The sequence below is a fragment of the Beta vulgaris genome, chromosome 5 (assembly GCF_026745355.1).
Source record: "Beta vulgaris subsp. vulgaris cultivar EL10 chromosome 5, EL10.2, whole genome shotgun sequence".
Classification (NCBI taxonomy): Eukaryota; Viridiplantae; Streptophyta; class Magnoliopsida; order Caryophyllales; family Amaranthaceae; genus Beta; species Beta vulgaris.
This window is the reverse complement of record NC_079206.1, coordinates 41,451,228-41,477,174: the sequence shown is the minus strand read 5'-3', so window position 1 is coordinate 41,477,174 and position 25,947 is coordinate 41,451,228. Positions and strand designations below refer to the sequence as shown.

Here is a 25,947-nt window from a genome sequence, read left to right as displayed (position 1 = left end):
TGCCCCAAACTCTTGGCAAAACATCCTGACCTTTTTAGCCGTCTGCGAGCTAAAAGGTGTCGATCCTTCCCTGGTCGCCTTCTCCCAAATACACTATGTCTCCAAATTTCCCAGAACGGTGGACGGAGCCTGGTTCATTGTGTGCAATCGTCAGGGCTACCTGATATCCTGGGACAAAACGTCCAAGATGTACGACTGGAAAGCCAAATTTCTGTTCGTCCAGGCGCCTAATGAAGTCGTCGCCAGACGGTACCGGTACTTTAGTCGAGCTACCACCAACACTGGACGAACAACGTTTTGCTAGAAAGCCCTTCAGCTGAAGAAATGATGGAATACTTCAGAGTATCGGAGTATTCCATCAATAACTCCTCCTTTAAGGGTCCGTCCAATTGGATCCCCTTCAAGGAGATGTTTAACAACAATGACTTCCTGGTCGCCGCCGGCTTGCGGCGGGCCGAGGATAGAGTTATAACTTGCAATTTTTTCTAAGTAAAATCCCTCGTCCAATGACAACCATTAATCTAATAATGCACTTTCTTTTTATACAGATTCGGCCAGAGCAGCGCTAAAGAAATCTTGGACGGGAGATATAAGTATATCCAAGTTTACAGACTCCCTCTGGAAGGAGTTCAGCAAAACCGGCTCTGAGAAAAGGACGGATACCCTGGTATACTTAGCAAGATTTGGTTTGAGTTATTTTTTTTTTAAATGAATCCTTTCTTTAAGGAGCAAATCGTCCTGTGGTAATTTGGCCGGCTTCCTGCAACCTTCGTGCCTCGTCCTGTAGTGAACATGCTAAACTTTAGGATGAGTGCTATGGTTTGGACGGACCTCGTTCCACGGAGGAACTCGGCCAAAATCTGCACCCCTCTAGGAGGGAAGTCGTCCAGAGTTTATTGGTCGGCTTCCTTTTGTAAGGAACATCTTCTTATGCTTTCTTTTTAGACTAACTTGGACACACTCCTTATTTGACAGAGCTCCGTCCAAGCTAGAGCTATACCATTCATGGCCGGTCTACCTTTTCCTTTCTCTTGGCATTAACATTATTGTTTCTTTTCCAGAAAAATGCCCCAACATCAAAGGCGTTGACCGAAAAAGCGGCTACCAAGAAAAGGTCGGCCGCAACTAGGGATGCGCTTCCAGCCAAAAAATCCAAAGGTTTCACTGCTAAGAAGAAGAAACCATCACGGCCTGCTCCCAAGGTTGTGATTTCTATTCCGGCCGAGGATGACCCTCATACCGCCGAGGAGAGGGCTTTGGTTACTTACACTGGCCCTGTCGACCCTACTCTCCCACTTACTTCTGAGCAACTGGACGCAGTTGTTCATTTGGACGAGACAGGGACTCAGTCTGCCCAGCCGGACGCGACTATGGACGGGTCAGCCTTTTCTAGGCCAGTTGCCAAACTGGTATCCCAGATGTCGGAGGCATATAGGAAGGCCTCCCAATCTTCTGGTGACTCTTATTACTCTAATGTAGTTAGGACTTTGCACGTTGGCGGACGGCAGATGAGTCCGTCCAACAAACAAGTCGTAGTCATACCCGTCTGAAATATTGACGAGTCTCCTCTTTCAGATAAAGGAAAAGGGCCAGCTGAAATAGCTTCTGATGGCTCTCCAGCACTCTCGGACGATGAATCCTTGGCCGCTTTCGCGAGGATGACTTCGACCGACCGGGAGAAGCTCAAGCGGGAGCTTTTCAAATGTTTCCCTGAGCCTTACATCAAAGGTTTGAGGGGGGCTTCTTCAGAACATGTAGGCTACATGTCTTAACTGGCTGCTGAGGTATATTTTTATTCTTTTGCCGCCTGATTTCTGTACTTGTATATATTTTCTCACTTTTGCAATCGTCTTATCATATCTTCGTCTTTCCTATTTCAGCTCTTTGCTCACAGTATGATCACTGAGGACTGGGCAAGACTACTTGGAATGGAAAAGAAGCAGCGTGTCCGGGAAGTTACCAAGGCGACAGACCTGGCTCAGTTTTCGATGGCCGAACAGGAAGTGTTGCATCGTCAGTCCAGGGAAGCCTGGGAAAAGCGCTCGGCCGAAATAGAGGCCGAGAATCAAAAGTACCTGCTCCGACTGACGGAGCTTCTGGACGAGAAGGTTATCCTGGAGCGCGCCCTTAAAGACGAGAGAAACTCATCCCTACTGGCGGCTGCGGAGCTTCGAAGAGAAAGCTGTTATATCCGAGGCAAAAACCACGCCTTGGAAGAGGAGGCTAAGTCAGCTTTCGAGTCGGCCAAGGAAGCTCTGAACGAGGTGATCGACACTTCAAGATCCTGGGTTATGAAGGCCTTTGAGATGCTGGCCGAGGAGGATGATGTCCCATGATTCGTCCGTCGGCTAAACTTTCAAGAAAGTCTTCACAAGGCCACTGTGGATGGGAGAGAACTTCCAACCTTTCAGGAGTCTTCGGACGACGAGGAAGGAGAAGAAGAGGCCGACCCTGATACTCAGGACGAAGATAACACTGATCCTCCAGAGGCTTAGTTTTCCCTTACCTTAGTCTTGGCAGCAGGCCTTTTGTACTTTGTAACCTTTTTTTTTGTATCTTTAGACTAGGTTCTAATTTCCTCTTTTAATCATCTATAAATTTTCTTACAACTTTGCGTTTATCATTTAATCCAATTATTCTGAACAAAAAATGCTAAGTATAAAAAGTGTTCGCCCTGAAACTCGAATATTGTTCGTCATAACTTATTATACCAAACTTCTTTGTACAAGGACTTTATTATCTGCAGTTGTATTTTTATCCATTAGCCCCCCTTCTTGGACGAAGAGGTCACAGTAACCTTTCTTTGATTCAAGAAGGAAAATGACCATGATATACTGATGCAAGATAACTCAACTCTTTATGGCAACTCGTCCATCCTTGTTTTAAGATTTGAAATAACTTGTTCCTTTACTAAGGTTGTTATCTCAGGGTATGGCCTTTGGACGGAAAGTATGACACTTTTACTAAAGCGTCTTAATTCCAGCCGCCTTCGTTTAGGAGATGGTAACTTTTTAAGTTAACTAATTGTAAGCCTTTATCATGTGCTATCCTTTATAGGATTTTAACATGTTGGCCGGTCTCCTAATAGAAGATGTTTTGATTTGTCGTTCTACTTTGAATGTCGGCTTGGCCGATGGTATGTACCTTTGGACAGCTAAATAAGGCATACATATCATACAAAGAGACAGTCATAGTAGAGAAGTAGATTTGTATTATATGAATTTTTTTTGACTGGGAGCCAAGATACATGTATACATCTCTACTTTTTCATTAATGTGTACTGAAGCTAGCAAAAGATTACACTTTTTTAAGCTATCTTAGACAAAGTATTTCTTCAAAGTATCAGTGTTCCACGTCCTGGGAACAGAATGACCGTCCATATGTTTTAGACGAAAGGTGCCACTATGAACTTCTTGGACTATCTTGTAAGGTCCTTCCCAATTGGGAGTGAGCTTACCCATTTCTTTGGCCCGGTCGACTGCTTCCATTTTTCTTAAGACGAGATCTCCTTCCTTTAATGGCCGCCTAGCCACTCTCTTGTTAAATTCTCGAGTCATTCTTAATTTATAGAGTTGCATCCTCAATAGAGCATTGCCCCTTACTTCAGGAACCTGATCCAATGTCGTCCGAAGAGCAGCCCAATTAGCGTCTTCTGAATAAAGCATGACTCGCAAGGTTGGTTCTTCAATTTCAATGGGGAGGACGGCCTCTGAGCCATAGACGAGCATAAACGGAGTTTCTCCAGTTGAGTTCTTGGCCGTTGTTCTGATCGACCATAGAACCAACTGTAACTCTTCTACCCATAATCCTTTTGCATTGTCTAGCTTCCTTTTAATTCCTGCTGATATGACCTTGTTGAAAGTTTCAACTTTCCTATTGGCCTGGGGATGGACAACAGCAGCAAAGTGAGCTTTAATACCTTGATCGGCCAACCATTCACGGAGCTTGGGTGTTTCAAACTGGGGTCCATTGTCAAAAACGATAGACTGAGGCATCCCAAACCTTGTGATGAGGTTCTTCCAGATGAACCCTTTCACATCATTGGTGGTGATTCCTCTCATTGCTTCAGCCTCCACCCATTTTGTGAAGTAGTCTACTGCTACTATCACAAATTTTTTCCTGGTAGGCTGCTACAGGAAATGGCCCAAGAATATCTATTCCCCATTTGGCAAAGGGAATGGGAAAAAGAACTGGAGTCATATAGTTGGGCGGCTTCTGATAAATGTTGTCGTGCCTTTGGCAACTATCACACTTCTTTGCATACAGCAGAGCGTCTTCCTTCAAAGTAGGCCAATAGTAACCAGTCCTTAAGGCCTTTTCCCCTGATGCCCTTCCCCCAATGTGGGAAGCACAAGCTCCTTCATGCAGCTCCTTCAGAATATCTAGGCCGTCTTCTCGAGAAATACATTTGAGGAGTGGTCGGTTAAAGGCCTTTTGTAGAGAGTTCCATCCCACAGCTCAAACCATTTGTCCCTGGCCTTCACATACTTAGCTTTCAGGGGATTAGTGGGCAGGCGCCCTGTTTTCTTGTATTCTATGATGGGGCTCATCCAGACGTTTTCTCAGCTGAGGAATAGAACTTCCTTTTGATCAATGCTCTTGGCCGGCTGAACCTCCCAAAACACAGTCCTTAGGACATCCCCTTCGGCCGAACTTGCTAATTTTGAGAGAGCATCGGCTTGATGATTCTCCGACCTTGGAACTTGGTCGAGGACAAATCGTTTCAATGTTTTAATTTCTTCTTGAATCAGCTTCATGTACTTGCTCATAGATGCTTCTTTGCATTCAAAATCTCCATTGACTTGACTGACTACCAGCAGAGAGTCCATCTTTGCTTCAATTTCCAAAGCTCCGGCCGCTTTGCATATTTTGATGCTGGCTAAAAGAGCTTCATACTCTACTTTATTGTTCGAAGCCTGGAACTGAAATCTCATTGCATATTCAAATTTATCCCCTTCTGGTGACTGAAAGATGATCCCGGCTCCACAACCATTGGCAGTGGACGATCCATCCACCATGAGGGTCCAATGCTGCTTTCCTCTTGTTGGGTCTTGGACGGCCTCTATTGCAGGCCGAGTAAGCTCCATAATAAAATCTGCTAGAGCTTGCCCCTTAATCGTCTTTCTGGACTCAAATGCTAAGTCAAACATATTGAGCTCCACAACCCACTTTAGCATTCGTCCAGAGGCATCCATCGTATGCAAGACTTGCTTTAAAGGCTGGTCAGTATAGACAAGGATACTATGGGCAAGAAAATATGGTCTCAGCTTTCGGCTGGCCATCAGCAGTGTCAGGCCGAACTTCTCTTTCAATGAGCACCTGCCTTCAGCATCCTTTAGCACATGGCTAACAAAGTAGATGGGTATTTGTATTGAGTCCCTTTTAGCTAGGAGAACAGCACTAACCGCGTATAGAGAGACAGCCAGGTAGACATATAGTTTTTCTCCTTCGGCCGAGCTGATTAATCTGGGCAATTGCCGAAGGTGCTCTTTTACCTGCTGAAGAGCCTTATCTGCCTCTTCCGTCCACTCAAATTTCCCATTCTTCTTTATTGTTGCGAAGAAATTGTTGTAGCCTAAAAATCAAGGGCTACTAAGATGACATGTGGCGCATGCTTATGAAGGTAAAGTATATAGGTCAGAAGATTATATGGGCTAAAGTACTTTTATGAGGAAAAAGATGTACCAAAACCCTTCTTATGGCCCAAAATTGTACTTAGGCCCAGAGAAAGCAACTTATATCTCTGCATAAAGGTGAGGTGTGTTGTCCAATCAGCACCTTCCACGTGTCACCATTTTATTGCTTAGCCAATCAAATGCCCCCAAATTAGGGTGACATCAAGGCACATCAGTCATAGTACTATTATTCTGCCATAAATTCTCTATCTCTCTACTTTCTCTCTCTAAAAGTTCCTTCATATCCCTGATATCTGACTTAAGCATCGGATGGGGAAATACCACCCAAACCTCCAGGGTGGGTCTCTTTTTGCAGGTTGCTGATCGGAGTTCAGAATCGGGATTCGAGCCCAATCATTGTTGCACAAGTCTCCAAATTAAGAACCTGAAGTTGGGAGTTGTTGTATTAGTTTACTAGTTTCAGGCTGAGCAAGTTATTAACTTAACAGTTCTTAAACTCACAAGTTTTCAACTTAGGTATCTGATAAACGTCTTGATATATTCGGCCAAAAAAGAGCCATTGGATCAGATGAAGTGTGTTAGGACGAATTGCTTTCGTACTTGGGTATAAATATTTGATCATGGTCGGCAGCTTTGGTAGCGTCAGTGACGAGTTTTTTGTTCTCTTTCCTCAGCTGCCTTGCCCAATCTTCGGCAATAAAGCTGCGAGCAAAGAGCTGTCAAAGGAAAGAGTTAGGATGGATGCAAAATTGAAACAATATATCCAAGTATAGAATTCAAAACGTCCAAGGAAAAAGTTACCTCTGCAGCCAGTTGAGACATGTAGCCAACATGCCCTGATGAGGCTCCCCTCAAACCCTTGATGTAAGGTGCAGGGAAGCATTTGAAAAGCTCCAGCTTGAGCTTCTCTCTGTCAGCCGAGCTCATCTTCGAGAAAGCGGCCGAAAACTCGTCGTCAGATAGAGTGGGAGAGCCAGCTGGAGCTTCTTCAACTTTGCCCTTTCCCTTATCTGAAAGAGGTGACTCGTTAGTATCTCTGACGGGTATAACGACAGTCTGACGGTTGGAGGGACTCATTGGCCACCCACCAACGCGCAGGGTTCTAACGATATTTGAATAGTAAGACACACTAGAGGAGCGAGAGGTCGTCTTGTATGCCTCCGGCATCTGAGCCACCAGCTTGGCAAGTGGCCCAGAAAAAGAGGACCCATCCATAGCCGCGTCCAGCTGGGAAGGCTGATCCCTTGTTCCGTCGAAACCCACAACCGCGTCCGGTTGTTCAGTAGCAGGTTGGCCGGCAGGACCCGTGTAGGTCACCAGGAGCTCCTCCTCAGCCGGAATGTCAATCACGACCTTGGGAATAGGTCGTGATGCTTTTTTCTTCTTGGTCGTGAACCCCCTTGCCTTTTTAGGGGGTGGGGCATCGCTGGTAGTGGCCGGTCTTTTCTTGACGGCCGCCTTCTCCACCAACACCTTGGATGTTGGGCATTTTTCTGAAAAAAGTAAGTAAAAATGTTAGTCAAAAGCAATTAAAGGGAAAAGAGAAAGGAAGACGTCCAAGACTAGCTCTGGACGTTTTGCTCTTCAAAGAAGGAGCTCGTCCAGAAGTTCATTCAGGACGTTCTGCTCCACAAAAGAAGGAGCTCGTCCAGAGTCAACTCAGGACGTTTTGCTCTTTAAAGAAGGAGCTCGTCCAGAAGTTCATTCAGGACGTTCTGCTCCACAAAAGAAGGACCTCGTCCAGAGTCAATTCAGGACGTTTTGCTCTTCAAAGAAGGAGCTCGTCCAGAAGTTCATTCAGGACGTTCTGCTCCACAAAAGAAGGAGCCCGTCCAGAGTCAATTCAGGACGTTTTGCTCTTCACAGAAAGAGCTCGTCCAGAAGTTCATTCAGACGTTCTGCTCCATAAAAGAATGAGCTCGTCCAGAGTCAATTCAGGACGTTCTGCTCCACAAAGAAGGAGCTCGTCCAGAGCCAATTCAGGACGTTTTTCTCTTCAAAGAAGGAGCTCGTCCAGAAGTTCATTCAGGACGTTTTGCTCTTCAAAGAAGGAGCTCGTCCAGAAGTTCATTTAGGACGTTTTGCTCTTTAAAGAAGGAGCTCGTCCAGAAGTTAAATCAGGACGTTCTGCTCCACAAAGAAGGAGCTCGTCCAGAGTCAATTCAGGACGTTTTGCTCTTCGAAGAAGGAGCTTGTCCTGAAGTTCATTCAGGCCATTTTGCTCTTCAAAGAATGAGCTCGTCCAGAAGTTCATTCAGGACGTTTTGCTCTTCGATGAAGGAGCTCGTCCAGAAGTTCATTCAGGACGTTTTGCTCTTCAAAGAAGGAGCTCGTCCAGAAGTTAAATCAAGACGTTCTACTCCACAAAGAAGGAGCTCGTCCAGAGTCAATTAAGGACGTTTTGCTCTTCGAAGAAGGAGCTCGTCCAAAAGTTCATTCAGGACGTTCTGCTCTAAAAAAGAAGGAGCTCGTCCAGAGTCAATTCAGGACGTTTTGCTCTTCAAAGAAGGAGCTCGTCCAGAAGTTCATTCAGGACGTTCTGCTCCACAAAAGAAGGAGCTCGTCCAGAGTCAATTCAGGACGTTTTGCTCTTCGAAGAAGGAGCTCGTCCAGAAGTTCGTTCAGGACGTTCTGCTCCACAAAGAAGGAGCTCGTCCAGAGCCAATTCAGGACGTTTTGCTCTTCAAAGAAGGAGCACGTCCAGAAGTTCATTCAAGACGTTTTGCTCTTCAAAGAAGGAGCTCGTCCAGAAGTTCATTCAGGACGTTCTGCTCCACAAAAGAAGGAGCTCGTCCAGAGTCAATTCAGGACGTTTTGCTCTTCAAAGAAGGAGCTCGTCCAGAAGTTCATTCAGCACGTTCTCCCCCATAGAGAGAGAACTCGTCCAGAGTCAGTTCAGGACGTTTTGCTCTTCAAATAAGGGACTCGTCCAGCAAAGAAAAAAAAATTAGTCTAATCAGCACCTTCCAGTATATAGGTCAGAAGATTATATTGGCTAAAGTACACTTTTATGAGGAAAAAGATGTACCAAAACCCTTCTTATTGCCCAAAATTGTACTTAGGCCCAGAGAAAGCAACTTATATCTCTGCATAAAAGTGAGGTGTGTTGTCCAATCAGCACCTTCCACGTGTCACCATTTTATTGCTTAGCCAATCAAATGCCCCCAAATTACTAGAGGTGATCATTTTGGCCCGGCCCGACCCGTTTTTGGGCCGGGTTTTGGGCTGAATTTTTCGGCCCGCGGGCCGGGCCCGGCCCGTCCCGGTCGTATTTTTTTTTGCTTTGGCGGGCTTTGGGCAAGCCAAAGACGACTTTTTAGTCTATTTTTTGGCTCGGCCCGTTTTGGCCCGCAAAAGCCCGCTAATTTAGTCCCGAAATAGCGGGCTTTGGACACAAAAATTCGGCCCGCAATTTAGGCCCGGCCCGGCCCGACCATTGGGCAAATTGTTTTGGCCACGGCCCGGCCCGGCCCATGATCACCTCTAGGGTGACATCAAGGCACATCAGTCATTCTAAACAGTATAAATAGTCCTTGATTTCACGGAAGAGGTACGTTTTTCAGAGCATAGTACTGTTATTCTGCCATAAATTCTCTATCTCTCTACTTTCTCTCTCTAAAAGTTCCTTCATATCCCTGAAATCTGACTTAAGCATCGGAGGGGGAAATACCACCCAAACCTCCAGGGTGGGTCTCTTTTTGCAGGTTGCTGATCGGAGTTCAGAATCGGGATTCGAGCCCAATCATTGTTGCACAGCTCTCCAAATTAAGAACCTGAAGTTGGGAGTTGTATTAGTTTACTAGTTTCATACTACGTAACAGAAATGATGACACTTATCCCCAGACTTAGATAGAAATCGTCCGAGGGGGGCCAGACAACCCGTCAAACGCTGGACTTCTTTTACCTTTGATGGAGAAGTCATATTTAAAATTGCCTGTATCTTGTCAGTATTAGCCTCAATTCCTCGTTGATCCACCAAGAATCCTAAGAACTTCCCGGCAACCACTCAAAATAAACACTTCAGTGGATTGAGTTTTAACTTGTATTTTCTGAGAGTTATGAACGTCTCTCTCAAATCTTCCAAATGATCCATCTCCCTGCGGCTTTTCACGACCATATAATTGATATAAGCCTCCATATTTCTTCCCAATTGTGGCTGAAAGACTGTGTTTATAAGCCTCTAAAAAGTAGCTGGTGCATTTCGGATGCCGAAAGGCATCCTCAGCCAGCCATAGAGACCTTTCTCAGTAATGAACGAGGTCTTGTCTTGGTCTTCAGGCCACATAAGGATCTGGTGAAAACCTGAATAGGCGTCCATAAAGCTAAGTAGCGCATGCCCCGATGTGGAGTCGACCAACCGATCGATTTGAGGCAGAGGGAAGCTGTCCTTTGGACATGCTTTGTTCAAATCGGTATAATCCATGCACATCCTCCAAGTTCCATTCGGCTTGGGGACCATGACTACGTTGGCAATCCAATCCGGATAATAAGTTTTCCGGATGAATTTTGACTTCATTAGCTTCTAGACCTCCTGACCAACAGATTGGTTCCTGGCCGGACCCAAGTGCCTCTTTTTCTGTCGGATTGGCTTTTACCCCGGATCTATGTTCAACTTATGAACAACAACTTTGGGATCAATTCCCGGAATCTCTTCTACTGTATATGCGAAGACATCCTCAAACTCCTTCAATAGTGCGATCAATTCGTCTTTGGTCTGAGAACGTAGAACTCATCCAATTTTTAGCGTCCTTTCTGGACATTCTTCATTTACACAAATCTCTACTGGTATTTCCACCGGTTCTGGACGTTCTAGTTGTTATGGCTGATTTTTTGGCAGGAGGACGCTGACGCGATGACTCGATGACGTGATACCATCTGACGTGATGACAAAGTAAATGCAACCCGAAGACACAACGAAGGATGTAAGATTGAGAGCAGGGCATCGAATGATAACGGTCCAGCCAAATAAGGAAAGAGTGTTATAGGCCATATATTCAGCCGTTAAATGGGACAACATCAAGACGTTGGAGCGTGAGCGTGTAAAATCTCCCATGATTAAAGCGTGGAGTTAATGTAATAATTAGGGAATTCATTTATGTATTCGTTGTGAAAAAGCCAAGGGAAAAAGAAGGCATATAAAAGGGAGAGAGAGGTCATTGACATGTTTTTTACGCAATATTGTTGGAAGAACATTAGAGAGAACTAAGCATTCTTATAAACAACGGTCAGTCACAAAGAAAGATAGTGAACTATATTAGTTTGGTGGATCTCCAACCACCCGCGGTTTTTTACCCACCTTCATTGGGGTTTTCCGCGTCACCACTTTTGTGTGTTCATCCCCTTTGATCCCCCTTTGCATTCTTTTGTCGCATTGTCTTTAACATCATCTGGTTGACACGTCCCACAAACTTTAATTTCATCGTAAGTGATAAATTTTAGCATAAACAATTTGGCGCCCACCGTGGGGCATAACCAGACCATCTACTGTTCAAAATCCATCAAATGGGAGAAACACCTAACCTCGAGGAAATGCGGAGGCAGTACGAACAAATGAGAGCAGAAATGCTCGAAATGAAGCAAGCTAACGAGCGTCTAGCTACGACTTTACGACATCGCAGGAGAGGATCCATAAACTGCAAGAGGAGTTAGCATCGTCCAAGGCTTCGAAGGTCCGGCATCGAGAAAATCTGAATGACATCCCTTTGATGGGAATCTTTCTGAGTCAGATGATGAAGAGCCTGAAAACGACGAAGAACCCGAGGATGAAGAGCCCTTGAACAATGAAGAGTACGACCAAGGCGAAGGAGAAGCAAATCTTATGACAAAGCACATGGCTCAAATCCTAAAGCAAAACAAGCGCTTGATGAAGCTCATGTCCCAGCTCCTTGGAGCCCCAACACCAGGCATCGTGAAGCATCCCGACGGCTATGCAGAATCGCCTTTCGTCGATAGGATCTCAAGGGTCGTGCTCCCCAAGAAGCTCAACCTGCCTATCCTAGCTTATAGTTATGATGGTTCAACCGATCCAGGCGAGCACGTCGCGCAATACAAGCAACGGATGTGGCAAGCGTCAATCCTTTGACATTTGGTAGAGGCCTGCATGTGCAAGTCTTTTGGAGCCACGCTCACCGGTCCCGCTCTCAAGTGGCTTGGATCTCTCAGGCCAGGAAGCATTGGCAATTTTTCCACCCTAGTCAATAAGTTCTATGAGAAGTTCGAAGGCAGTCGCAGCCTGGAAAAGCAGACGAGCGACCTATATGGCGTCGTTCAAGGACCCAAAGAATCCGTTCGCAATTATTATAATCGCTTTAACAAAGAAATGATTAGCATTAAAGATCTTGATACAAAGACTGCTATTGAATTTTTCAGGAAAGGATTAATCTTGCGATCGAAGCTATACAACCGTTTGACGAAGTACCCGTGCCAGATGTTTGAGGAAGTCAAGTCCCGAGCGTTAGCACAGATGAGGTTGGAGGAAGACGATGCCATCTCAACACCATATCCACCCGAGCGCACCAGAGCCCCTGCTGATGGAAGGCTTTCGTCCCTAAGAAGAACAATTGGCGAAGCCACCCTTATAGCCGTTCAAACCAGGTAAACAATGTTACAGACGTTGTCGAAACTGCAGGTAACAGCGCGAGGACGGAGTCGCCAACCTTCCCTGCTCTAGACTCCTACGGATTTTCCGTCGATGTCGGAGGTGTCGTGAATGCTTTATCCAAAATCGGAGCACCAGTTCGTTGGCCAAAAAAGAGCGACCGACCGGAAGCGCAAAAAGATGAAACAAAGTGGTGCCAGTTCCATCATGACCATGGCCATAAGACGGAGGCGTGCATTGCGTTGCGACGAGAGGTCGCGTTCATGCTTAATAAGGGGCATCTTAAAGACATCTTGAGCGACAAAGGTAAAGCGTCCTTCGGTAGGAATACCACGCAGTCCGACCCTCTTGCGTCTCCCACATACGTAAAGGTAATCAACGTTATTTCTGGTGGATCTGATGTATGTGGAGTAACGTATTCCGCAGCCAAAAGGCTAGCAAGAGAGGGTACCCGCTCGTCCGCCGTTTATAAATCTTGCAGGTCAGCTGAGGAACGCAAGCTCGAAGCAATGGCAATAACCTTTGACGATGACGATGTCTGTGACGTGGAGCACCACGATGGATTAGTCATATCCCTGACTGTCAGCAACTGCTTGTTAAAGCGAGTGTTAGTCGATGGAGGCAGCTCAGCCAACATCATATTCAGAAGCGCCCTCGAAGGTATGGGTTTGTGCGATAAAGATATTACTAAAAAATCTATTGTTTTGGTAGGTTTCAGTGAAGAGGCTCAACATACTGTCGGAGAGATCACACTACCAACGCTAGCCAAAGGCGTCAACCTGCCAACCAGATTCAACGTTGTGGACTGCCCGTCAGCGAATAATATCATTCTCGGCACTCCATGGATACACAAGATGAAGGCCGTCCCTTCAACCTATCATCAATCGCTGAAGTTTCTTACCAAGTGGGGCGTCCAAGAAATAAATGGCGAACAGAAGTCTGCAAGAGAATGCTATAGTTCGTCACTCAAACCCCCAAAAGCGATTATCTAGCAATTAAAGGATGGGTCAGCGCCCGACGCGCCCAGCGAGTAGGACGTGGATGAAGTGATGCTCGATCCATCCATCCCCGATCGCGTCGTTCGAATCGGAGCGACATTGTCGCAAGAAATACGAGGTCAGTTAGTTGATTTTTTGAAAACTAACCAAGATTGTTTTGCTTGGTCCCATGAAGATATGACAGGAATCAGCCCCGACGTCATTACGCATAAGCTCAACGTCGACCCCGCTCACAAGCCTGTAAAACAGAAAAGACGCAAGTTCGCGCCTGAAAGGAATGAAGTCATCAATGACGAGGTTCAGAAGCTGATCGATACCGGAAAGATCCGCGAGGTAAAGTATCCAGATTGGTTAGCCAATGTCGTGGTGGTCAGCAAAAAGAACGGGAAGTGAAGAGTATGCAACGACTTCACGGATTTAAACAAAGCATGTCCCAAGGATCCATTCCCTCTCCCTCATATAGATGCAATGGTCGACGCGATGGCAGGTCACGAGCTTTTAACGTTCATGGACGCATATTCCGGGTACAACCAAATATTGATGCATCCGGACGACCAGGAAAAGACTGCATTTGTTATTGATAAAGGTATATATTGTTACAAGGTTATGCCTTTCGGTTTGAAAAATGCAGGTGCCACATATCAGCAACTGGTTAATCAAATGTTTAAAGATCAACTGGGTGACACTATGGAAGTGTACATAGACGATATGCTCGTGAAATCCAAGCGAGCAGACGATCACATTCAGCATCTATCGGAGGCTTTTGACGTCTTACGAAGGTATGGCATGACTGTAAATCCTACTAAGTGCACCTTTGGAGTGTCCGCAGTAAAATTTTTAGGGTACGTCGTGACGCAACGAGGAATTGAAGCCAACCAAGATCAAATAAAAGCCATCATCAACATTCTGTCCCCACGAAGCGTCAAGGAGGTGCAAAAGTTGACTGGTCGCGTGGCTGCGTTAAATCGTTTCATATCCCGGTCATCTGAGAAATGCCACCTATTTTATGTCGTCTGGAGAAAGAATAAGGGCTTCGAGTGGACGCAACAACACGAAGACGCGCTGCAAAAACTTAAAAGCTACTTAGCGTCGCCACCGTTATTGTCAAAACCAAATATCGGGGAAACGTTGCAGCTCTATCTCGCGGTAAGTAACGTGTCCGTCAGCATTGTTCTGACGCGGGAAGCGGAGAGCCAGTAGCTACCAATCTACTATGTCAGTAAGTCTCTGCTAGACGCGGAGACCAGGTATTCTTCATTAGAAAAGCTCATTTTAGCCATAGTCGTAGCTGTTAAAAAGCTTTGGCACTATTTCGAAACACATACTGTTGTCGTTATGACTAATTATCCTATCAAGTCTGTCTTGCGACACCCAGAATTGACAGGTCGCATGAGCAAGTGGGCAATAGCACTCAGCGCATACGATATCCAGTTTCATCCAAGGACCGTTGTCAAGTCACAAGCTTTGGCAGATTTTGTGGCAGACTTTAGCCCAGAGCTAGAGAAGCTTGCAAACGACGAAGTCGCAAGGATTAATCAAGTGAACGACGACTCTTGGATATTGTTTGTTGATGGGTCTTCTAATTTTTGTGGTGCAGGTCTAGGCATTGTGCTAAAGTCACCACAAGGGGGCAAGAAAGTACGAGCCATTTGCTGTGAATTTAGAGCGACGAATAACAAAGCCGAGTACGAGGCGCTCATAGCTGGAATGACGTTAGCAGAGGATATGGGAGCAAAAGCATTGAAAGTCTTCAGCGATTCATTGCTGATAGTCAGCCAAGTCAAAGGCGAACTCGCAGCAAAAGACTCTAAAATGGCCATGTATTTAGAAATAGCTAAGAGTAAAAGTAAAGTGTTTAATTCATTTGACATTTTGCACATACCTAGGGACCAGAATACACAAGCAGATGCATTGGCCAATCTCGGATCTTCTCTAAGGGACATTTCGTTTACGTCCGTCCCTATTGTTCATTTGACAAGCCTTGCTACTGCTAGGAGCATCGGGGACGCTGTCACGACGACGATCGAACAGCTTCGAGACAATCATGAGGTCGCCATTAACATCGATAATATCGCACCTGAGAGCGACCCTGACGCCGAGGAAGTAAGTGTCAGTTGGACAAAACCATTTTATGATTTCCTTGCTAACGATGTACTCCCAACAAATAAGGTGGAAGCACGTAGAATTTGATTCAAGGCGTCGCGATACGTACTCATTCAAGGAGTACTGTTCAAAAAATCTGTCGCGGGCCCCTACCTACGCTGTTTGGAGGAGGAACAGTGGGGGCAAGTCCTAAAGGACATGCATGAAGGCACTTGTGGAAATCATTCAGGAGGACGCAGCTTATCCAACAGAATATTGTGCATGGGCTATTATTGGCCAACAATGAGGAAGGATGCAATAAGGTATGTCGCCAAATGCGATAGTTGTCAACGACATGTAGGTATAACGCACAAACCCTGTGAACTTTTGCATTCTACTCTAACACCTTGGCCTTTCATGAAGTGGGGCATGGACATAGTTGGCAAATTACCTCCAGCCCCAGGTCAGAAGGTCTTTATGTTAACACTAACTGACTACTTTTCTAAGTGGATTGAAGCAGGTTCTTTTCAATAGGTACGCGATAAGGAAGTGATTTCCTCTATATACACTAACATCATTTGCAGATTTGGCGTCCCGTCCGAGATAGTATGCGACAACGGGTCGCTGTTCATCAGCAACGAGACAAGACGTTTCTGCGATGAATGGGGCATAGCGTTGCTAACGTCAACACCAAGATACCCGCAAGCCAATGGACAGGCTGAGTCCAGTAACAAGACGATCATTGACTCTTTGAAGAAGCGACTCGCAGCCAAGAAAGGTAAATGGGCGGAGGCGTTGCCTTCCATCTTATGGGCTAATCGCACGACACCGCGCACCACGACTGGACAAACTCCGTTCTCACTAGTCTATGGTTGTGAGGTTGTCCTGCCTTCGGAAGTGAGCGTCCCACTGCGAGATATAGCGTAGCGACGGAACGACAAAATCGCGATGAATTGATAAACGACCTAGATACCATTGAGGAGTTGCGCGACGCAGCGTTGGTACGCATGGCGGCCCAGCAGCAAATAGTAGCGAGGAGCTTCAACAAAAACGTCCAAGCCAAATCCTTCGTCGAAGGAGACTGGGTCCTAAGGAAAGTATTCCAGAACACACAAGAGGCTAACGCTGGTAAGCTAGGTCAGAAGTGGGAAGGACCATATCAAATTAGTAAAGTGGTAGGCTACGGAGCCTACCAATTGGTCCGACGTGACGGAAGCTCCGTGCCACGTAGCTGGAATGCCACACACCTCAAACGATACTACTTTTAAAGCTAAGTGATAAGCTTTGTTTTCCCAGTCTAAAAAATAAATAAAACAAAAAAAAAAAGAAAAAGAAAATGCATATATATATATATATATAGAGATATAGATAGATGGTAATGCTATTATATCTGTGTCGCTAGTTGTTAGCGACCATAGTGTTCTCTAACTAGGTATTGTTGAGTTGCAGGCAATTGTTCCCGTCCAACTTGTTAACGTCCCGACGATTTTAACAAGACATTAGGCAGATTTGCATTTTGCCACCATGTAAAGTGTTTTGGTCCACCCTTGCCTCAGCCGACGTTATGACAGGGGCACAGCCATTTTAAAGTTATAACTGCCGATGACATTTCGTCTATCTCTCTAACGAACACATGTAAGTTTTTATGTATCTCCTATATGTATTCTAAAGTCGTTTAGTCCAAACGATACGTCTGAACGACTAGTGATGACTTTTATTGATTCCAAACGATACGTCTGAACGACCAAAGATGGCTTACTGAGCGCCTGACCATCCTCTAGGAACGTCAGAATAACGACCGAGACACATACATGCGATATAAAACAAAGACATAAGAACAATTTTGCTAAAGTTCAAAAGCATCAACGTAATGGTCACCTCCGTAGGTGACCCAAAAAGTTTAAAACGATAAATAGTTATGGTCACCCCCGTGGGTGACCCAAAAGTACAGTACAAAAGGTCACTCTTTCAAGTGACCTATAACAAAAGTTTGATTAATGTTTAGATAAAAGGGGGGTGATATAAAGGGCCTAAAAATTAACAACATGGACCTCTTCAGCTTCCTTTTCCTCGGACGTTCAGCTGGTAAGACAGTAGGTGGAGCCTCCTTCTCGGTTTCAGGGTCAGGGGGCACATCAGACGCTATGAAGCCAACACAAGACGGGGCGTTTTCATCAACTTTTGTTGAAGAGTCCAGCTCGTTCTTCTGTGCGTCAACACTCGCCTGGAGCGTCGTGATTTCATGACGAGAAGATTCCTCCAACTTAGTCGCCCTCTGCCTTATCTCCTCCAGCTCCTCCCCATTCTTCTGTAAAGCTTTTTTCATGTTCTCCATGGCCTTCTTGCAAGACTCCACCTCATCGCTTTTGGACTTCGCGTCCAATTCAGCCTTCTGCATTCTCTGCTTCATGGTCAGATGACCCTTCAGCAGAGAGGAGATCTCCCTCTTAGCCATTAGGAGATGTTGAGAAGACTGCACAAAAAGACATAATACGCTTTACTTAGAGAATCACAAGTTATCATCATAATGAGCATAATGTATGAAAAAGAAACCAAGGGTCTATACCTGAAATAGGAGCTCCAGCCCATCTGACATCATGCGAGGAAGAGTATGTTCCTTGACCCTCTCCATTGCGCTAGGAAAAAGGAACATGTCCGCTTCAGGCCATATGGACCGTTCCAACGACATGAAGTCATTGGGGACAGTCACAAAATAGGAAGGACCGCTTTTGTCTAGGGGAGCTAGGAAGTCAGTTTTGCGCGTCTTAGACGCGACGTCCAGCTCGTCGTCCAAGTGAACTACAACCGCTGTATCCTTCTTAGACGACGCTGGCGCAGCGTTAGTAGAGGACTCCCTCTTACGCTTGCGCAACATTTCAGCCAGCACCTGCCCATCCAGACTCCCCCTAAGACGCGATTGAGATTAACCTGTCCGGAAGTGATTGATTCATTAGTGTAAAACCTTCCCTGGTAGAGTCCTACCCAAAGAATAAAAGGAAGAAGAGGAATTTAAATTAGATAGAATAACCAGAAGCCATAGATGAACAACTGTCTTAAGAAGCAAAAAGGACCCTTCTGAACTGCTTGTCCTCCTCTGACACCTTCAAAAACTTGTCACATAGACTCTGAGATTCGTCGCGATGCGACAGCAGTTTTGGGTTAAGACCTGCAGTAGAAATGATGTAAGAGTGGTGTTAACGACACGTCACGAACTTAGAAAGACTGAAAATAAACACACCTTCGGTATTCCAGCCGCCAACCAAAGACGTCCCGGCTTCCCCTAGCGACCATCTCTTCACAAACACAAACCTGTTTTTCCAACCTCTGTCATTTGACTGTATCCCCCGACCAGAGGCTATAACCTCGCCTTTGCATGCAAGGCTATCCTATTTTTTACTTTGACCCTAATTTCATAATGTAACAGCAAGTCGTGGAGAGTGAAGGCTTCGTCCCACGACGCCGTCACCCTATCGATGACGCTCAGGATCCTCCAGACTTGGGGCAGATTATAATTAAAGAGAGAGAAAGATTTGATGAACTTAGAGTAAAAGTTGTGATTTCTTAGCCGCCTAAGTTATTTATGCCAACAGCGAGTAATCATGACAATCGTGCCAACGGTTATAATTAAAACGGCTATTTAAATACAAAACTACCTTTTGTATTTTGAGACTCTTGGACTACCAAAAATAACCGCTCAAAACAGATCTCCTTTCCTTCCACGCGTCTCTTTGGAAATCTTCTTTTTTTTTCCATAAATTGACAAGGGCGAGATTTCTTGCGATTTGTGATATCTTAATGACTTGAGCAGAATTTCATTTGATTCATTGATTTTTTAACAATTGTCTCATGGGCTTTGTGCCACCCCAATTCAACAATTGGGGGCGCACAAACAGTTATGGCTGAATTTTTTGACAGGATGACGCTGACGCGATGACTCGATGACGTGATACCATCTGACGTGATGACAAAGTAAATGCAACCCGAAGACACAGCGAAGGATGTAAGATTGAGAGCAGGGCATCGAATGATAACGGTCCAGCCAAATAAGGAAAGAGTGTTATGGGCCATAAATTCAGTCGTTAAATGGGACAACATCAAGACGTTGGAGAGTGAGCGTGTAAAATTTCCCATGATTAAAGCATGGAGTTAATGTAATAATTAGGGAATCCATTTCTGTATTCGTTGAAAAAGCCAAGGGAAAAAGAAGGCATATAAAAGGGAGAGAAAGGTCATTGACATGTTTTTTACGCAATATTGTTGGAAGAACATTAGAGAGAACTAAGCATTCTTGTAAACGACGGTCAGTCACAAAAAAAGATAGTGAACTATATTAGTTTGGTGGATCTCCAACCAGCCGCGGTTTTTTACCCACCTTCATTGGGGTTTTCCGCGTCACCACTTTTGTGTGTTCATCCCCTTTGATCCCCCTTTGCATTCTTTTGTTGCATTGTCTTTAACATCATCTGGTTGACACGTCCCACAAAAACTTTAATTTCATCGTAAGTGATAAATTTTAACATAAACACTAGTCCCATGCCCATAATGGCCATCACTTCTTCAGAGGAAGCTTGCTCTTAATTCCTTGATAGCCAGGCATTTTCTCTTCTTGCTCGGCAAGAGTATGGACGGCTTGCTCTCTTGAGGGGCCTTTAACTGAGATTTTCCTACCTCATTCTTCAATCCACTTATCTGGCCTTTCAATATCTCGACCAGTTCTTCCTCTATGGCCTTTGGCCATTCTGACTTTTCTCCTCTCCATGATGAAGGTTTTAGAGTGGTGAGGTAGCATTCCCTTGCTGCTTGGATCTCCAGATAGGGATCCAATCTTCCCTCCATCGCACTCAAACTTCATTAGCATTAGATGAGTAACAATTACTGCTTTGACATGGTTGAAGGTGGGTCGTCCGAGAATGACATTATAAACTGTCGAATCTCGTACCACCAAGAACTTAACAAAGAGCGTCCTGGAGGTTCTTTATCCCTACCCTGACGGTAAGGTGACCGTTCCCATTGGATGAATGATCCTCCTCCGAATCCAATGATGGATGATTGACTGGAACTAGATTATTTTCGTCGAACTTCAATCTTGATAAACAATCCGCACTGATGATATCGGTAGAACTTCCTGTATCAATCAAGATCTGTCTTACCCTGAGATTTTTTATCTTCATTTCTACCACCAGTGGGTCGTCATGGGGTGTCCTTATCTTCCCGCGATCCAGCTCGCTAACCACAATTTTAAGGAAAGGATTAGATTCTGCCTGATTTGTGAGCATTACCTGGCTGAGTTCCCATAAATAATTTTGTGCCGCGATGTAGGCCCCCTGCTCAAATCCTCCAAAATCACTACACACATCTTCGTATGCTTTCATCATCTTTTCTTCTCCCTTGACGATTATCTTTTTTCTGGAATTTTCTACTTGCTTGAGGTCAATAAGAGTTCATCTTACCCTTGCGAGCTAAGTCTTCCAAAGCTCTTTTCAGATGCTTACATTCGATCGTCTCCTGACCACAATCTTTGTGGAAATGAAAGTACTTGCTTTTATCTCTGTTTCTGTAAGCCATCTTCATTTCTGTTGGCGTCTTCAGTTCGTATTGATCTTTGATTTCCATGAGAATGGAGTACTGATCCTTACTGAACTCTATAGGCTCAGCTGATGTTGCTGGCTCAGTTATCTTGCTTCGTTTTGATGAAGTTGGCATTGAAGTCACTTCCCAAGTTTCAGCTTTCTTGGGGAGGTTCTTCTTAGGCTGAATGGTTTCTTCAATTTTCTTTGCTTCCGGATGTTTTTCTTTCGCACAAACTTCCGTAGCATGGATAAATGCCTCGGCCTCCTGAGCGGCCTCAGTTAAGGTGGATATCTTCTTCTTTACCAAATTGAACTTAAAGCTCCCTGGTCTTAAACCTCTGATGAAGGCGTCAAAAGCCACTCCCGCATTCGGATCCTGGATCTGCAATGCTTCCAGATTAAATCTCTTTACATAGCTTCTTAAGGCTTCTTTAGGTCCTTGGACAACCTTTCCTAGATGCATGTTGTTCTTCTGCTCTTGTCGATTTGCGACAAAATGGCTAGTAAACAAGATACTAAGCTCAGTGAAATTATTCACCGAGTTAGGCGGAAGATTGTTAAACCATTTTTGAGCTACCCCTTTCAGCGTAGCTGGAAAGTTCTTGCACCATGTAGCATCATCAACTCCCTGAACATACATCTGATGTTTGTATGCTGACAAGTGATCATCCGGATCTATAGTGCCATCGAAAGGCTCTATCGTCGGAAGCTTAATCTTTGGGACTGGGGGGGACTCCATGATTCTGCTGAAAAGGGAGTCGGCTAGTTAATCTTGAGTGCCCCGGCATGTCCCTCAGTGGGTATGTGCTCCCGGCGATATTCTTTCAGCACTGGATTTGAGGAGGTCTTAGCTAAGGCCTGATGTCTATACACCATATGTTGTAAAACTGTTTTTTCTTGCCTTGGCTAACAGCGAAGGTCTTGACTCTTCCTTGTCCTGGAGGAACCCTTAGCGGAGGATCCTTCATGTACGGAGTAGACCCGGAGGCTGAACGCTGAAGAGCAGCTGCTCTCTTGGCCTCCAAGTACTCCCTAGCATCTGTCTCCATCTTGTGACCGTTAGGAGGAATGTTATCTCCTGGACGGACCACCAACTTCCAGTCCATCTTCCTCCTTGGTTCACTGACATTTGGCTGCTTTTCTTTAGACAGTGGCTTTGTCATTTCCGGCCGAGGAGGTCGGCTTGTCCCTGGACGACCTTCTTGGGATTGCCCCTTAGGCGGCACCACAGCAGCCTAACCTGGATCAACCTGAAAAAACAGCATATTGCTTTTGATTTGTTCTTCCATGACAGCGGACATCCTAGCCTGGAAGTCGTTTAAGACAGTTTCCAAATGACCAACTGTTACTGGACGATCAAGATTCTCTTGGATGACAGGGCCCCTACTTCCTCCAGAGAGACGAACGACAGCAGAGGGCCTGTCTCTTCCTCGGGGTGGCCTCTCATCATCCACTGTATCTTCCACTTGTATCTCAAAGCTTCTGTTCCGAGCAACATTGGATGAGTGACAATCAGTCATTGTTGCGTCTCCCCCACAGACGGCGCCAAATGTTACGTAGTGCAAAGCTCGTAAAACAATACTACAATCCCCAGCAATAGGTTCAATAATAGGAGACTTGTGCAACAATGTCTGGACTCAAATCCCAAACTTGAGCTCTACCTTTAGACCTGCAAAAAGGGACCCACCCTGGAGGTTTGGGTGGTATTTCCCCCTCCGAAGGTTTAGTCAGGTATCAGGAGTAGAAAAGAAACTTTTAGAGGGAGAAAGTAGAGAGAGAATAGAGAGAATTTATGGCAGAATAACAGTATTATGCTTCTGAAAAACGTACCTTTCCCCTGATTTCAAGGACTATTTATAGCCTCTGAAATGATTGTTGTACCTCGATATCACCCTAATTTGGGAGCATCTGATTGGCTAAGCAATGATGATGTGACACGTGGAAATTGTTGATTGGATAGTACACCTCACCCTCTTTCAGAAATATGCCTTACCTTTACTGGGCCTAAATACAATTTTGGGCCACAAGAAGGGTTTCAGTACACCTTTTCTTCAGAAAAGTGTACTTTAGCCCATACAAGCTTATGACCCATGTACTTTACCAGAATAGGTGAGTGTCACATGTAAGGCTGCGATGGAGCCACGTGTCATCTTTGTAGCCGTTGATTTCCAAGCCACAACACGAGTCTTGATAAAAAAAAATGGCAACGGGTGCTAAAGACATTATCAATTAATCCAACTATAAAGCAACATTGGGATTCAAACTAATAGATATATTGTGCTAACAATGCTCTCATTTGATTATTTTTTTTTCATAATCGAAATTACATAATAATCACAACTCAAAACATCATTCAAAAGTTCAATTGACCAAACAAATGGCGACTAAGCAACACAAAAGAAAAATGGAGGTAGCTAATTAACGAATATATTTGAATTGTGGGAAGATGATGTATCTGTAAGTTGTGGTGTTGTTGAGCTTGAGATTTTGGATTACCACCATTGTGGGTTTTGAATGTTTTGTGAGAGAGAACAATAGTTCAGTGAGTTCTTTTGAAAAAAAACATAAAAGTGAAACTTAACCACCTCATTGAGTCACCGGTCAAATGGAACCAAACGTGTAAAATGCATGACAAAGTTGGGCATGTTGTGAGATATTCATTATTGGGACCTTTTACGGCGGGGCGTCCATAGTTTTTTTTCCAGCAAAGATTTAATTTCTTTCTCTTCTCGTCTTGCAGTTTCGTTTCTCTCGTCTCTTTTCACACAAATTGCCATCAAACACTAAAACGTAGGGTTTCAAAACTCAACCTACTCCCGGGTCCCACCTGCCATTGCTTCCCTACACCGACCGGTAACCTCTACACCAACTGGTCTCCACACACGGTGTCGGCTTCAACGCACTCGCAGTCCCGCACTCCCGTAGTGGCGCATCTAGCAACCCCTTCCCTCTACTCTACTAGATTGCAACTCTTGAAGAGTGTAGGTAACTCTTTTGTTTCCATTTTCCATTTTATATACTAATGCTTGGATTAATTACAAATTTAATCATTGGGATGCTTTGATTAATTGAAATTATTAAATTGCCAAGAGATTAATAAGATGAATTGGCTTATTGAAGTTTAATTTGGATATTGGAGTAATAGTTAATTGGTTATTGAAGTTTAACTTGTTTAATTTAATTGGTTAACCATAATAGTGATGCCAAGAAACACTAGTAGAATAAATGCTATTTGCTGCGCTGATATTGCTGCGGTTTTACCAATACGCAGCAATATAATACGCAAAAAATATTAAAAAATTGAAAATGACAATATTGCTGCGGTTCCCGCCAAAAACCGCAACAATATCGTTCAACGGGTCAATTTTGAAAAACATGTGGGGCCCACAACAGCTAATATTGCTGCGGTTTCCGCGTAGGACCGCATCAATATATTAAAAAAATACTTTTTTAATATATTGTTGCGTTCCTACGTGGCAACCACAGCAATATTATTAAAAAAAATATAAAAACGCGTGTTAGGTTTTTCCTTGTCATTTTTTCAATCCTCACAACCGTTTCCATTCTCTCAACCTTCTCTCTCTCTCTCTCTCTCTCAACCTTCCATTCTCTCAACCCTCATTCTCTCAACCCTCTTTCTCCTGTCAACCTTCCATTCTCTCAACCCTCTCTCTCTCTCAACCTCAGCAATATCAACGACTCTTTCTTCGTCGTCCTTCGAACGGAGCGACACGCTCTCCTCGAACTCCACTGCTCTCGTCAACCTCGAACGGAGCGACAAAAAACTTCGTCATCCACCAGCCTCGACCGCTCCCGTCAGCCTTCGAACGCAGCGACGCGACGAAGCCGCCAAGCCACCGGCCTCGACCAGAGTATTCGTGCTCCTCTACTCCGTCGTTCGATCCAGATCTGCCAAGCCACCACTTTTGTTTTTTCTCGCATTTTTTTTTTGTTATCAGATCTGCCAAGCCACCACTGATCTGTTTGTTTCGATCGTTTATTTTTCGATCGTGATTTTAGTTTTTGTAGATATTTTTTTCATTTAGATATTCGATCTTTTTTTTCCCTTTTTTTCATTTTTTTCGGTTACTTTTTATATTTGGTTGTGTTTGTTTTTCCTTGTAGATTTTTTTTCGTTTCTTGTAGATATTCGATCGTTTTTTTTTTCATTTTTTTTTGTAGATATCCTTTTTGTTTTCCTTTTTTGTATATATTCGATCATTGATGATCGTTTTTTAGTCTCTTTTCGTTTTTTTTTTTTTTTTTTTTTTTTTTTTTTGTTTTTTTTTTTTTTTTTTTTTTTTTTTTTTTTTTTTTTTTTTTTTCATTTTAGATCTGTTTTTTCGTTTTTTTAGATTGTTTTTTCATTTTACATATTATTCTTTTGTAATATTCATGTAATTAATTTTTCATCTTTATATATTAATATATTAATGAGATTCATGTTATTTTTATTCAGTTTGCCTGAGAATTTAATGGATAATGAATGGGTTAATTGTTTGGTTTTAATATTTCAAATTTAATTGACAAATGCAAAAAAAAAAAAAAAAAAATTTACCTGTAGAGGGACATATTGCTGCGGTTTTGGTCTAAAAACCGCAGCAATATTACGTGTTAAACGAGATTAAAAAATGATAATATTGTTGCGGTTTTGTGCTAGAAACCGCAGCAATAGTTCTTTATATTGCTGCGGTTTAAAACCGCAGCAATATTATTAATACCTATTGTTGCGCCCTTAATTGTTGCGCGCCCTAATCCGCAGCAATAGGGCACTTTTTAACCGCAACAAGTAGCCTTTTTTCTACTAGTGAAAGTTGTTTAATTTTAAATAAATTTGTGAAGGATGAAAAGTTTAGAATATTTTAGGAAGTCTCGAAAGTCACGTGCTTAAATACAAGGGAAACTCCAACTAAAGAAGCTGAATTTGAGTCCCATCCCCTTGGCTCCAAACTTGAATTGATGTATTTTATTTTTTAGTAAATTTTATTTGGTCCTTTTTTTGTTTAACTTCTCATCAATTCTAAACCCAAGTGGGTGAAATCCTTGATCTACCATTATTTCTC

At 44.1% G+C, this 25,947-nt stretch overlaps 2 protein-coding genes across 2 annotated transcripts; one reads left to right on the top strand and one right to left on the bottom strand.

The window, feature by feature from the left end:
- Window positions 1–12,195: 12,195 nt before the first annotated feature.
- Window positions 12,196–24,616, top strand: LOC104908270 (uncharacterized). The gene is made up of 2 exons (XM_057395115.1): window positions 12,196–16,949; window positions 23,625–24,616. The coding sequence occupies exon 1, from the start codon at window positions 14,568–14,570 to the stop codon at window positions 15,420–15,422; it is 855 nt and encodes a 284-aa protein (XP_057251098.1). The 5' UTR covers window positions 12,196–14,567; the 3' UTR covers window positions 15,423–16,949; window positions 23,625–24,616.
- On the bottom strand, window positions 20,745–21,623 carry LOC130591415 (uncharacterized). The gene has a single exon (XM_057394730.1). It carries the CDS (start codon window positions 21,621–21,623, stop codon window positions 20,745–20,747), a length of 879 nt encoding a protein of 292 aa, XP_057250713.1.
- Window positions 24,617–25,947: the final 1,331 nt, after the last annotated feature.

What these genes read in the sequence shown, in the direction of transcription:
- LOC104908270 (XM_057395115.1), top strand. Translation starts at nt 14,568, where the DNA reads ATGACTAATTATCCTATCAAGTCTGTCTTGCGACACCCAGAATTGACA.
- LOC130591415 (XM_057394730.1), bottom strand. Translation starts at nt 21,623, where the DNA reads ATGGAGTCCCCCCCAGTCCCAAAGATTAAGCTTCCGACGATAGAGCCT.